The 13,826-nt window shown below is 41.2% G+C and overlaps 1 protein-coding gene across 3 annotated transcripts in view; it reads left to right on the top strand.

The window, feature by feature from the left end:
- The first annotated feature begins 563 nt into the window (after positions 1-563).
- MORC3 (MORC family CW-type zinc finger 3) overlaps positions 564-13,826 on the top strand; it is a 30,977-nt gene continuing 17,714 nt past the window's right edge. For 2 of the 3 annotated variants that reach the window (XM_080351465.1, XM_080351464.1), the window contains exons 1-6: positions 564-931; positions 6,117-6,189; positions 9,034-9,166; positions 10,507-10,721; positions 10,995-11,142; positions 13,123-13,270. In XM_080351465.1, the coding sequence (XP_080207591.1) occupies positions 893-931; positions 6,117-6,189; positions 9,034-9,166; positions 10,507-10,721; positions 10,995-11,142; positions 13,123-13,270 (756 nt within the window). In that variant the 5' untranslated portion in view covers positions 564-892. The remainder of the gene's footprint in view (positions 932-6,116; positions 6,190-9,033; positions 9,167-10,506; positions 10,722-10,994; positions 11,143-13,122; positions 13,271-13,826) is intronic. The other variant, XM_080351466.1, reaches the window with a different exon arrangement.

The following is a 13,826-nucleotide window of genomic DNA, read 5'->3' as shown; positions in this document are numbered from 1 at the left end:
CCTCCGTTTGCTACTTGTATGCAGCTCTATAGAACAGAGGTAAACCTGCCTGTTCAGGCTCCTTCTCACTTTCCCAGTTGTGTGACTTCTGCGGTGAAAACACCCGCAGCAAACCCCGGCACTGCCCTTCGGCCTCACGCTGCCTCCAGAGCGGGGCCACCCACGGCTGTGCCAGCGCCCCCGGCCGCCGGGGCAGGAGGGCAGGGCAGCCCAGCCCCCTGACCGACCTCGCGTTCCGGGGCGCGCCGCCCAGCCAGGCAGCGGCCGCTACCGACGCCCTTCCGCGTTGCTCCGTGTCAATCATTTAAATTCCGTGCCAATCATTTAAATTCCGTGCCAATTAATCACTTGAACGCTGACGCCGCCGGAGGAACAGCATAACGTCCGCGATCCCGCCAGAAGCGGAGCAGCCTCGCCCCACCGCCGGCAGAGGGAGCGCGGAGCCGCAGCCCCTCCGCTGCTGGCGGGAGCTCTGCCCCCGCGGCGACTGTGACCCGCCCCCGCTCTACGCCGCTCCTCCCCGCCACTCTCTGGCGCGCAGGACGACGGCGTTTGCACCGTAGAAGGCGAACGCTCGGGACGTCGCCGCCAGGCTGGCCCTGCGCGGCCCGGCCCCGCCTACCCGCTGCCTCAGAGCCGGCGGCAGCGCAGCAGCTCCCGGCCCCGCCCCAGCGCCCGCCCCCGGGCCCGGGGCCACCGCCCTCCCCACAGCGCTGCCCCGCCCGTGGGGAGGGGGCGTGGCCTGTGCGCCGAGGCCCCGCCTCTCCCCGGGAGCGGGAGCGCTCGGGGCTGGAGGCGCGCGGGGAGGGGGCGAGGCGGAAGTGAAGGCGCTGGGCGCTCCCCGGCCGTTCCCCCCGCCCTTCCCGCCCCGGCGCTCGCTGCGGCACAAAAGATGGCGGCGAAAACACAGGGCGGAATCCGCCTCAGCGCGGTGAGTGGCGCGGGGCGAGCGGGCGAGGGCCCCTGAGGGGACGAGCTCCGTCCCCCGCGGCGGGGCTGGCGCGGTGGGGCAGCGTGGGCGCCCGTGCGAGGCCCGCGGCGGCTGGGGGGCTGGCGCTCTAGGGAGGCGGGAGCTGCTGCGGCCGCCGCTGGCAGAGCTCTGTGCTTTCCCTCGGTGAAGGCGGGAGCGGCGTCTGCGCGGGCCGGGGGCGACGCCTCGGCTGTCCGGGAGTACGAAGTTGTCGGCCAAGTGTTGGGGGGGGCGGGCTCCGGAGCCCTTCGCCTAAAATAAACCAGCGCCCCCCTCCCCCCGTTGCCTCAGGCTTCCCTCTGGCCGTCCCCGGCTGTGTCCTCACCCAGCCCCTGGCGCCCTCTGCTTGGGTCGCTTCCCCGGGGAGAGGAGCCCGGAGTCAGCCCAGCAGCTGCGGGGCGGGGGAAGCGGGACCGCCGCGGGGCAGCGGCGGCTCCGTGGCGGGGGCGGGGCGGGCTCGGCCGCTCCTCCCGGTACCGGGTTCGGTCTGGCTGTGCGGGAGGGAAGTGGCAGCCTGTGGGGAAGTTTGGTTGGGTTTTGGGGCGGGATGGGGATTCCACAGTGTGTTGTAGGGAGGTAGGTAGCTGTGAACGTAATGACCTCTAATTGGAAGCTTAAAACCTTAACTACTTCTTGCAGGGTGCCTGATTACGTATTTAAAAGGGTGACGAATGCACGTGCAGTTAAATCCACGACTGCATTGTGCTTTTCAATACTAGTATTTGCCCTTTCCTGGCAGCTGGTCATTGCCTTACTTGTGCTAATATAACACAATGTTCTTGCATACAGGCGAGAAGTCTAAGCTAAAGTTGGTGCAAGTGGTAACCTTCTGAATTATTTTTAGGATGCTGTTTGGTTTTGTTTGTCAGTAGTCATAACTGAAAGTTGACATTGAGTCTTTTTCCAGTGAAAGCTGTGAGTTTCATAGGTTTTTTCACTGAAGAAGTGAAGCAGCTGATATAGTTTAACAGATTGTCTCCTACAGTGTAAAAGGCTCTCTTTTATAGAGAACAATAAAGAGCTGATGGTCACAGTCTCTTTTGTCAGTAGCTGTTCTTTGGAAATGTTGGGTTTCTCCAAAGTATTTCCATTAATTTCAGAAGCGTATATAAACAACACAGGCAGTGTGAGTAACCCTGATAACTCATTCCCACACTGGCATTTACCTCCTTCTGTTGGTCTGATAATTTTTTGCTCCGTTGCATTATGAGAAAGATCAAGGAATTGATCCAGGTTAAAAATAAAATCTAAAAATTCTTTTTATTTTGGATCAGCTCCCTGAGGTGGTTAACTACCCAGTCATGTAAGTGGACTAGCGTAACTGGGAGAGAGGAAGAAAAAATAACATATGATAAGAGAAACAAGCAGCTAGGTGGGATAAAAGCAAGAGGAGGAAAATGGCAGTGAGGTTGTTCCCCCCATAATTGCAAAGTACTTGTATAAGACAAGACAGATTGTTCAGTGGCAGTTTGATTTGTGCATACCTTATGCTCTGCAAGGAATGGAAGAGTTCCAGTTTTCTTGGAACATTAGAATTCCCAAAGCTATCTGTCATTTTGAAAGATAATCTGATATATTCTTAAGTATTTGCTGGTTGTTATTGTAGGAGATGCTCCTCTTAGTGCAGCTGAGTCTTTTTATAATATGCATTGTGTGTGCAGTTTGAAGGCAAGGGAGGTTTAGTGTATCTCCAAAAAGTATTTAGCTGCACGGGTTCTCAGGAGGGAAAGTGAAAGTAACCAAAGCCCACTTACACCCAGTGAGCAAAGCAGCTGAATCATCTCTGCTACGGTCATGCCAATATAGCCAAAAGTGAGTGTTCACTGGGGAACAAATGCTCTCCTACTGTACTTACCGAACTTCAGTTATTCATGAGCCACTTAAAGTGGTGGTTTGATGAAATGAAGTGTTAGGGGACAAAGTGGACTTAACTGTTTCCTGATAAACTCATCAAGGAAATCAGTTGTTGCTGACAGCCGGTTATGCTCTGAAAGAAGCTACCAAGGTAACGCCCTTAAACTACTGTTCTCTGTTTTGTAGTCCAGTTTTGTCATGTTTCAGTGCCTTACATGAGCAAATGGTGGTACCTGCTCTGAGGTGGACTTTCCCATGGGCTGCCCTGTGGCATACTTACTCGCCTCTTGCAGGGGAGATATTAAAGCCACGAATCGGTTTTCTTTCAATTCCTGTGTTCCAATCCATATCTTCTAATTTCATACAAATAGCTCATAAGTTCCCAGTTCTGTGTACAACCTTCCAGCCTTTCTCAACACCTTACCACTTGAAATGCCCATCCAGAGAAGATCAGCATATTTCTTGTGTTTGTTTATAGAAGATGATGTTTCTTTAAAAGGCTGTTCTTTTCAGAGTTAATCACTAGTATGCAGCAATGGAAAGAGGGATGGAGAAGCATTGCATTACGCAGGCAACGTGTGAAGGTATTTTATTGCCATGCACGTGTACACTTTGCTTCACAGAAAAAAAAAGTACAATTATCTGTGATCGTGGCACTGTCAGTGACACTGAGGTTCCTTCCTTCATCAGCACTGTCTGGTGACCAGGGGAGGTTCACAACTGTGAATTCCTGCCTTTATGAAAACTACAGTCAGGACTTTTCAGAGTCTGTGTTGCTGAGGTTACCACGTAACTCCAGAGGTCATGGTCTAGCTGAGTTGTGTAGTTGGGCTTTTTCACTGCCGAGCAGCAAAGTATTTTACCAGTGAGCTGAGAAGATGCTGAATGCTTGAATGTGCATTTGCCTGGTGTTTTATTTGTTTTGAATGTGTTTGTTTTGACAATGAGGGATTTCAGGTGGAAAAAAAACCCAAACAAAACAAACAACAACAAAAACCAAACCTGTTGTTTCTTGCATATTTTGATCATGAAGCTTAGAAAGCAAAAGAACAAGTGCTTCCAGCACTGTGAAAGGTTAAAGTGAACAGAATAATACAAAGCTCATTAGATCCACTGAGTTACTTAGTTACAATAGGCTTAATGTAATTTTCCTCTTGGATTCTAAATTACTTGTAAGCATCTGTTAGGAGTTTGAAAGGGGCACAGTGACTTAGCCATACTCAATTTACCAGCTTTAATAAAACTGGAGTTTTAAAGCACAAGTGGCAATGTAGAATGTAATGTCTATTTGTACTTGTACTCTGGCTCAATGGAGAAATGCAGGGGTTAAGTTGCAGTCTGAAAGTGCTCTTGTGACCTTAGAATCAAGGTGAGGTTTCTTGGCAGTTTATGTTGACCTGAACTAGGGCTGCTGTTGCCTGGCTTCTGCTCCAGTATCTGTTTCGCAGCTCTAGAACTGCAGTGTACATTGTGATTAAGTTACAAAGGATGTACCCATCATTAAACAATAACATGATTAATCAAGATAAATGTTTCTTAACCACCTGCAAAATGAGGGGTTATTTTTCAAGGTTTCAGATCCTCTTGCATGACGAGATGGAGAGAGAACGTTAGTTAAGTAATGCATTGTTTAAAAGCAGGATGCTTAGCTTATATTTAACTAGAAACTAATGGATGTTAAGGAACTAAGCCATAGAATAGAGAAGTATAATTCAAGGCTTAAACTAATTAATTACTTCTGTAAGCGTGGACTAATTGCGCTTGCATGAAGAGCTGCCAGCATGGAAAGGTCGAGCGGCTGCATGTGAAGAAGACTATGGAAAGACTCTTGAAGAAAGCACACGACCACAGAAGAGTGCAGTACCTGTAAAAGGACACTAGATGGCAGCAAAGACCATGACATAACTAACTTCATGTTTACGTAATAATTTCTTCCTATAGATGTATTGTATGTTAAAAAATTCCAAGAATTGTAATGAATATAAGCATCACAAGAGTGTCCAGTCGTTGGGAGCACTTCTGGTGGAGAGTCCCCAGCACTGCTAATAAAGAATGCCTGCCTAACAGTCTACTTAATGACACTTGACTCAATTTCTTTGTTTCAGTAGCATTATTTCTTTTCACTGATAAATGAATGTGGAGACTTGAAGTGGTTGCTTGCTTTTATTTAAATTTTAACTATTAAAAGTGCTTGTCAGTGTAGTGGTTCTAAAAAATTTGTGAAGTACAGATATATACACACTATTTTAAAATGTTTTCTTGATTTGTTTAATATAATGTGGATTATATTATGTTTTTTTCATGTAACTGCACTGTACATGGGCTATTTCCAGTGTTATTTATTCATATATACTGCTTTTTATGCCATCAACATAACTATGCCAGCAAGGCTTAAGTATATATGTGCAGTGGGTTTGTGCTAAAGGCTTTGTAAAAGTGTAATTACAGATATTCTCAGTGGTAGTGCAAATGCAACTGTGTCAGTTTCAGCAGTTAAATTTCTGCAAATATCACATTGACAAATCCTTAAGTTATAGGGGTATTTAGTTCAGGTTTTCTTAGTCTTTTGATCTAGGTAAATATATATGGATCCTGGTTTTCATAAATTACTTGAGAATACTTTTGTTGATGTCTATAAGATACGTGCCATAAATAGGTACTTTATTTGCATATTCTTATCTAATGCTAGTAGTGGCTACATTTCTCTGGTTACATCTTGTCATAAGTGAGCATGAAATGTAACAGATCGAATTGCTAAAAGCACAAACCACTGGTTGAGAGAATCTGACAGGTGATGTTGATTAATATGGGCAAAAGGATCAATGATATCGTACAATAAGTCACTGAGTATATTAGATGCTGCTCACTTTTCAGGTTCAGTTTAATACTCATGGTTTAGGATGTACATTTTTAACATTTCAGGGCATGTGCTGCTGTTATTAGATTTGGGCTAAGACTTTGATGTGTTCTGTAACCTCTAGCATTAGTATGTAGTGATAGTTCCTTGTATTTTTATAAAAAGCGTTTGACAAGATATCAGTATAACCCATGCTCAGAATATAGTATGATACTGTGCTGAATTCTGTATTGCTTTTTTGTCTTGAATAGCTATATTAATGCTCCCTTTAAAAGGCGTTGATATTATTATGCCAATATCTAAAGTAAATTAAATTGCAGTCTTTTGATAGTGTTGTACAAAAGAGCTTCATTTAATGTTACTTTAGTGTACTGTTTTCTGGATTGATATTGTTGAAGAGCGCAAACTAATGCCATTGTTCGTGGTTTATTTCAGCTTTGTCCAAAGTTCTTGCACACCAACTCTACCAGTCACACCTGGCCTTTCAGTGCAATTGCAGAACTTATAGGTATGTGGATCAATACCCTCCTCCCATCTGCTTTGACCTTTCCTCTTTCTTCAGTGCTTCCTCAAAACATCCAGTAGTAATTTTTGCACATGGTCACAATACCCCTCAAACATCCTAATTTTCTTATTTTGGATTACCAAGTTGCTGGCTGAATGTCTTCAGGGTTATACTTGGGTGGTTCCTTTTGGTGGTCCATCCATCAGTGTCCTAGGAGTTCTGCTCTTTGTTATTGTCTCTGTCATCTGCTCGTAGCTAGGGTGTGTGTATCTGTTTAATTTATTAGCTCCTGTTAATCTTGCCTTTGATTTTGAATAGCTGTTCACTGGATATCTTCAGAGTTGCTTGTTTATTGAGTTGGGGAACAATTAGCAGACTTTCTGTAACTGGTTCCCCAAAATAACAGGTGTGGTTTGGGAAGACTTGCCAGGTTTATCAAGCAGTTTGCTGCTGCCAGCAGGAGCAGCTCTTCTGGTCACACATTCCTTTGCTTCCCATGCATGAGTCTTGCTGTTGCTAATCCAGAAAATTAACCTAACAAACAAAAGTAAGAATTTTTAGGTTAGATAAGGCCAGAGTTGTCAAAAAGGAGGAAACCAGAACCACCTGGCTGTGGGAAGGGCTCACTCTTTTGGGGATAACAAAATATTAAGTCATTTCAGCTGTTTTATGACCCCTTGCTATACCTGTCTGGAATGACTGTAGGTGTGCTGTGCAAGGCATGCAAACTTGACTGCTTCGTTTACCTCTGGTTTGTCATATGTGTTGCTTTAACAAAGCTTCAAAAGCGTAGTAGCAACATGTTGGTTGTAAAGGCTTCTGCTTAGACGTATTGATTTAAATAAGTTTTGTAATCTGCCTTTCACATGCTATGTAAGGCTATACCATGAACCAAATATCAAATAATATAAATAGGGTTACATTATGGAGGCCTGAGTTTTAGTTTATGTGGAGTTAAAATGGTCTGTGTGCTAAAATTTGCCTTTTAAGCTCTAGTCCTTCCTGTCAATGTTTTGCTGGTTATATTGTTGGCTTCTCTCATTAGTCCCCAGTCAGATTAAATTTAGCTGAACTAATGCTGATACTTGGAAGAGGGTAAATGAGACATCTAGAGAGAGCTGGTGAGCTAGCAAATCAGAAGGCTTGCATGAACTATGGTTTTAGAAAAGTGCTTGCAAACTTACAATTGTATTTGAAGTGTCCTATTTTGTTGCTACTGAAATATGTTTCATGAACTTTTTCACCATGGATGCAATTTGTACTTTATGCTTATAGAAAGCAAGCTACCAAGCTGTGATTCCCTTTTATAGGCCGCAGTATTGGCTTGAGCTGTTTATTTATGGCCCCCAGCTGAACCTGCAAAACAGGCAGTGGGGCAGGGATACTGCCTCCTGCTGTCCCATCACAGTCCACCCCTCCTCCTCCGTGTGCTTCCCCCGTCACAAATTCCGGGAGTAGCACAGTGCTGAGGAGGCAGGGGGAAAGACATGTGAGAAAGTAGTGTTAGGGCAGATGAGATTTAAACTAGCTTTGCTGCCAAGAAACGTTTGTGGAGCCATGATTTCTGATTCACTTGCAGTACCAATACTGCAAGCTTTTTAAAATTCTGTAAATAAAAATTTTAGTTTAAAGTATTTTGTACTTTTCTTCTGTGAAAGTCATACCTTCTTAGATTTGAACAACTTGCACTGGCAAAATACGTATTTGTGACACACAGCTCTGGTAACATGGGAGTGATGTGGTAGCAGAGCAGCAGTAATTTTTTCCCCCTAAATCTCCTGCACCCCTGGAATCAAAATTCAAAATTTCACAGAACTATCTAGGATCCGGGGAGTTGGGCTTCAGTTTTTTTGCTTGCCTTTTTTTTTTTTTTCCCTCCAGTGTCTCAAATTTGATTATCTGAAGTTGTGATAGTATTTTAAATCTGATTTCCCAATAAGAAGGCCTGCAGGATGTTGTTGTGGCCATGGATATTGGTGATGTGCTGTTGTCTGCATTATGAGCAATAACCCAACCCCCAAGCACCAGTCAGGAGGGATGTTTGCATTGCTGGGGGAAAGTACATATCGCAACAGCTCCTTGGGAAACAGGAAACCAAAGCAGAAACTAGTGTTGGTTTCAGTTTTTATTCTCGTGTTTGAGCTGTTCATCTCCACCTAGATTTTTTTGCCTATATGTAATTGCCATCTGTAATAGCTGGGAAATTGTTGTTTTCGGGCAAGGTTTGCCAGGTTTTGATGCAGCTGATTCATCATAATGTTTTGGTTTAGTGCTACCATCTTATAAAGAAGATAGTGTTTTAGGAGCTTTTGGCTTTAGTGTAACATTTACTTTATTAAAAACTATGGCTTCTTGCTTCTGTGTAAAAGTTGACTAATATTTAGTGACATAGCTGAGAAATTTATATTTGTGCCAGCAGAAAGTTTCTGCAACTGTATTACATATGTAACTGTGAAGTTGAATAATAGCCGCAATTTTAGAGCTCCATTACTTTAGCGTGTAACTCTTCAGGGCCATAGGCCCACAATTAGGGATCTATGTTAAGCTGCTATATTCACTAAATGAATATATGTGCAAGTGTAAAGCCATAGTAAAGTTGAGGCAGCTATTTCATATAGCTGTTAGGCAGTGTTGCAAGGCTAGCATTTGGCAGATTGATTATATATATATATATATATATTCCTGCTAGATAGAGTTTTCTTATGTGCTATATATGGATTTAAGTAACTGGAAGAGTTGCTATCTGGTATCTTCACTGGGATTAAATACTTCAAAATATGTTCACACTTCAGCTGTTAGATTTTTGCTCTTTAGTATCCCAGCCTTGTTTGTTTTCTTTCTCTTCAGATAATGCTTATGATCCAGATGTAAGCGCTAAACAGATATGGATAGACAAAACGGTGATAAATGACAATATATGCTTGACGTTCACCGATAATGGAAATGGTATGAACTCGGAGAAGCTGCACAAAATGCTAAGGTGGATAATCTCTTTTGCATTATTTTTTCTTGTAAAAAAATCCAGCTTCTAGTTCTGTTATTGCTCAGCTGCTTCATTTTTTTCTCATATGTAATCCACTAATTTTGTTCATAAATTTAACATTTCTGAAGGTGAGCGATTGTCCAAGTGAGACTCCAGAATAGACAGATAATAATAAAACTTCTACACAACTTTGTCAGTTTATCTCATGGTTTCCTTTTATCCTTCCTGTCAACCTTCCCATTTAACTTTCCGTGCAGTGGCTGTGCTGTGTAAACTCTGTAGTGCTCTTTAGTGGATATAAGGACAATTTAGTGAGTGTTGTGTTTGGTTTGTTTTTTTTTTAATTCAAGATTAGCAAGCAAGACAAGAAGGGAGATTTAGTTTAAACCCTTTGGAGTACTTAAAATAGAAGGTATTGTGGAAAACATAAGGGAATGCTAACTATATTTATGTGGTTTGTGTCTTTGTCTTTAAATATTCTTTAGGGTTTGAACTGATCTCTTTGCAACTTTTGTTTCTACAGTTAGCAAAGAGGTTGCTGTTCAGTTGCTCTGTTAGTATGAAAAATTGCTCTACCTGCAGATAAATCCCTGGGTTTAAACTTGAGCAAGTTTGAATTCAAACTCTTATTTTTCTTTTTCTGTTAGATTCTGTAATTAATAGTTTGCTTGCTAAATTCTGTATTCCATATAGAGCTACTTGTTTTGCCTTAAATGTAATGTGTAGTTACTAAAGGAAAACTTGTAGATCAAGTGGAGGGGTGTGGTTTTAGCAATTGTCCCATTGCACTCAGTAAGGTGAAGGCAGAGTTAACTTTTGAATACTCTGTGGTATTCAGGAGTAATGACAATTACTTGAAAGGTTCAATTAAGTTGCAAATTTACTTAAAACTCAGTGGAATTACAGCAAATAGTGGCTTGGCAAAAGTTTGTAACTGTATCATAAAACTTAACACGACTTCCAGCCCAATTAGTGAGAGCCCAAAGAAGAGATACCATTAATGAGGCCTTTGTTTTGCAAAGAATAGGGAGGCCTCAGGGAAGACATAAGTCCTGTCTTCACAGCACTTATCTATTCCTCACTGCCAGAAATTGCAAGAAACAGCTGTTTAAGCCATAACGAGGTGCATACCATGTCCATCACAGCAATGTTATACAGGCAACTCCCAGGATTTGCTTAACTGTACATGGCTTAATTGTATAGTAGTCCCTGATCTTCAAAACAAGGGATTAACTCATTGTGCTTAAGTCTATTTTAGTAAGTCTTGCATATGAATCTTTTGAGTTTCAAGTTTTATAGAGCTTTTTACGCTCTTCTAATGTTTTCATATATTTCAGCTTTGGCTTCAGTGAGAAATCTGTGATGAATGGCCGTGTTCCAGTGGGACTGTATGGAAATGGGTTTAAATCAGGGTCCATGCGCCTGGGAAAAGATGCAATAGTGTTCACCAAGAATGGAGAAACCATGAGCGTGGGCCTGTTATCTCAGACTTATCTTGAAGTCACAAAAGCGGAACATGTCATGGTTCCTATAGTGACGTTCAACAACCAAGATATCCTTTCAGCAATTTCTGAATGAAAAGTTGTAGGTATATGCAAAACTTGAATGATAATAGCAGTAAAGGAAATCTCCTTGTCTAGTTTTATAGACACCATAAATAAATTGTAAGATACAAGGAAGGCTATAATTTGTTAAAGCCTCTAATTTGTGGAAGCTTTGAGATGGGGAATGAGAACCTGTGGAGTACAGGATACTGTTGCAGAAGTTTTCTCATCTTCTGAAGGCTTACTTCATTCCAAGTTACTCTCCTTAACATAACGCTTACGACAGATAAGTGATCCAACAGAATCCAAAAACAGCCTGAAGGCCATCTTAACACATTCTTTATTTTCTACTGAGAAGAAATTACTGGCAGAGCTGGATGCTATAATGGGGAAAAAAGGAACAAGAATTATAATTTGGAACCTTAGAAGGTAAGATGAAGTCTAGTCTCTTATATTAATATTTCTCATTGAGTTGATGGTATCTCTTGGTGTATGCAAACATACGAGGATTTTTTGGTAGAGTAATTCCAAGAGAATGTGTGCAGTTAGCTCTGACTGGGAAACTAGAGTCAAAACTTGCATGATTGAAGGGATGTAATTTAAATGAGAAGTTTGCTAATATCTCAAATAAAAACAAATAGAATGAAAATGTAAAGGACTTCATGTTTTCCTTTGATAAGATACTGTTGCTTTTGCCAGAAGGAAAATTGAAATAGATAAATTATAAGCCTCTTATTTCAGATCTGTGAAATTATGAATGTAAAAATTGAAACAAAAAATATTGGTATGTACAGACAAGTAATACTGGCCTTTTAAAGTTTCAAGTCAGCAGTATCCCTCTAGAGGGATCTAGACCTGTCTAAACATTTTAAGTTTTAATCATAAAATAAATAGAAATCCAGTTACAGCTGTGTATGTATCTTATCCAGTTGCATCTCTAGGATTGTTCATGGCAGTATAGATTTCCAGCCTTTTCTAGTTTTGACTTGCTTGTTGCCTTTTTTTTTAAGCAGCTGTTGCTATAGCAGTGGCAGATGGGTGTCTTCTCTTCCCATCTTCCTTCTCTTTCCTTCACATCTTTGCTGCTGCCTTATTAGCAGGGAAATTGTCTGATGGTCTGTCCAGAAAAGCTATAGCATGCCTTTAACTGTGGTGGCATTAATTGGTTGGAAAGATGTTGTCTTGCACTATGTTCTTAAATGTTTGCTTACTGTGGTTTTAAATACCTAAAATAAGAAGTTATCCATAGGAAGCGATTTTGAATGGTTAAAGTCCTGTTGATTTGGCAAGAAACCAACTTGTTCTTCAGTTTCTTACCTTTATTGTTGCCCAGCAGAAAAAGTGAGGGAGGGGGGCAGGAAAGCATATCTGGATGAGTATAGGTTAAATGTTTCAGGAAAAGGTTCTCAATCAATTAGAGCAGGTGAAAAGTTTGGGGTTTTTTTAATTTAATTCGTTTCTTGTGAGAACTGGAGTCCTGAATCACTTTTAGCTTAGGAGATTTTAATACAAGAAAGCTGGAGATAAAAAATGTTTTACTAATTCTGGTTGTTTCCCCTTGCCACCTGCTCTACAAGAAAAACTTCACCTCCTTTACACTTTAGAAACTAATTTGCATTGCCCAGGTAGATTTTAATTTATTTTTAGATAGAAACATTATTAAAAATGTGCATCACTTCGTCATTTCAGCAAAAGAAAATACAGTGAACTCAGATGACTCGGCAGGAAAACTTTCATGTTCTGAATTTTAGAGTGTATTAATGGGAAGTTGTGGGAAAGAACACTTTAGAGGGGAGTGTTCATGTTGTTTCTAATATTTTGTAACTGATTCTACTAAAAAAAGACCTGTTTCAGTAGCTGAAGACTATTTCTGGAATATTTGTGCCAACTATGATATATCTCAATGTTGTGCAGAGGTACTCCAGTATACTGCAGGGCATACATCTGCAACTCAGTATAGTGTATACATCTGGTGAGTGGTGCAATAATAAATTATCGTAATTATTGAGTTGGAAAGCTTTGCTGAGTGTCATTTTTTGTAGCATTAAAAATCTTAGGAAGACAATTTATAGTGTTCAGAAGTTTTGCATTGAGAAGGGATGAGTGTGTCTTGGTCCATCCAGAATTTAAAGCTGATACTGACTGTTTTTATTTTTGAAGTGTGACCTGTTTAGAATTAAGTTAGAATTCATTAGTGTCTCACTTGCTATCACTTTTCTTGTATTCCTTTGATATCAGAAAGGTTTGGTGAACTTTGTGAATTTTAGCAAATCTGTGAGGAAAACTACCATGGCTCAAAGGAATTCCCATTCTCTTGTATCTTTGTGGTGGACCCAGCAAATATCACAATATCTTTTGTTGTCTTCCCCCCCCCCTAATTAATATATATATTAAAATCTTATTTCTTAGAGATAAAAATGAAAAAACAGAGTTTGACTTTGACAAGGATAAATACGATATAAGAATTCCAGAAGACTTAGATGAAACAGGCAAAAGAGGATATAAAAAACAAGAGAGAATGGATCAGATTGTTCCAGAAAGTGACTACTCACTGCGAGTATGTATAACATTTCTTAAAATTAATTTGTTGGCTTATTTTGGAAGCTGGAGGGTTTATGTTTTTGTTTTAATATAATTTACTATACTACAGAAGTGTTGGTTGGGGTTGAGAAGAAATGTCAGAATTTGAATGTTAGGGCAATATGTCAACATTGAGTTTGAAAATTGAAAGTGGAATGTATTTTTGAACTTGTGTAAATATCTTCTGTTTATTTAGAAGAAAATTACTGGGGTTTATGTAGTCTTGCAAATAAACTTGACTGTTAAATGTAGCCATCATTATCCGTTTAGGAGCAAGAAGGAAATAAAATCAGTGTCTTCAGAAATTAAATATGGGTGTATGTGCTTGTCAGTAGAGTAAACATTCCATTGTAGTCCAGGTATATATGGATCTAGTACTGATACAATGCCCATGTGGATCTTTTAAAACACAGGTATTGGTTGGCAAAGTGTCATTCCTAGGTTTCAAAAAGAGGTAGAGGAATTAGGAAGGAGGAAGCACCTCTGTTTTTTTTAAATACATGCATGAAGACAAGGCCTTTCTATACACTAAT

Source organism: Nesoenas mayeri (genome assembly GCF_963082525.1).
Source record: "Nesoenas mayeri genome assembly, chromosome: 1".
Lineage (NCBI taxonomy): Eukaryota > Metazoa > Chordata > Aves > Columbiformes > Columbidae > Nesoenas > Nesoenas mayeri.
Note: the sequence above shows the minus strand (reverse complement) of the source record. Positions and strands in the feature narration are given on the sequence as shown.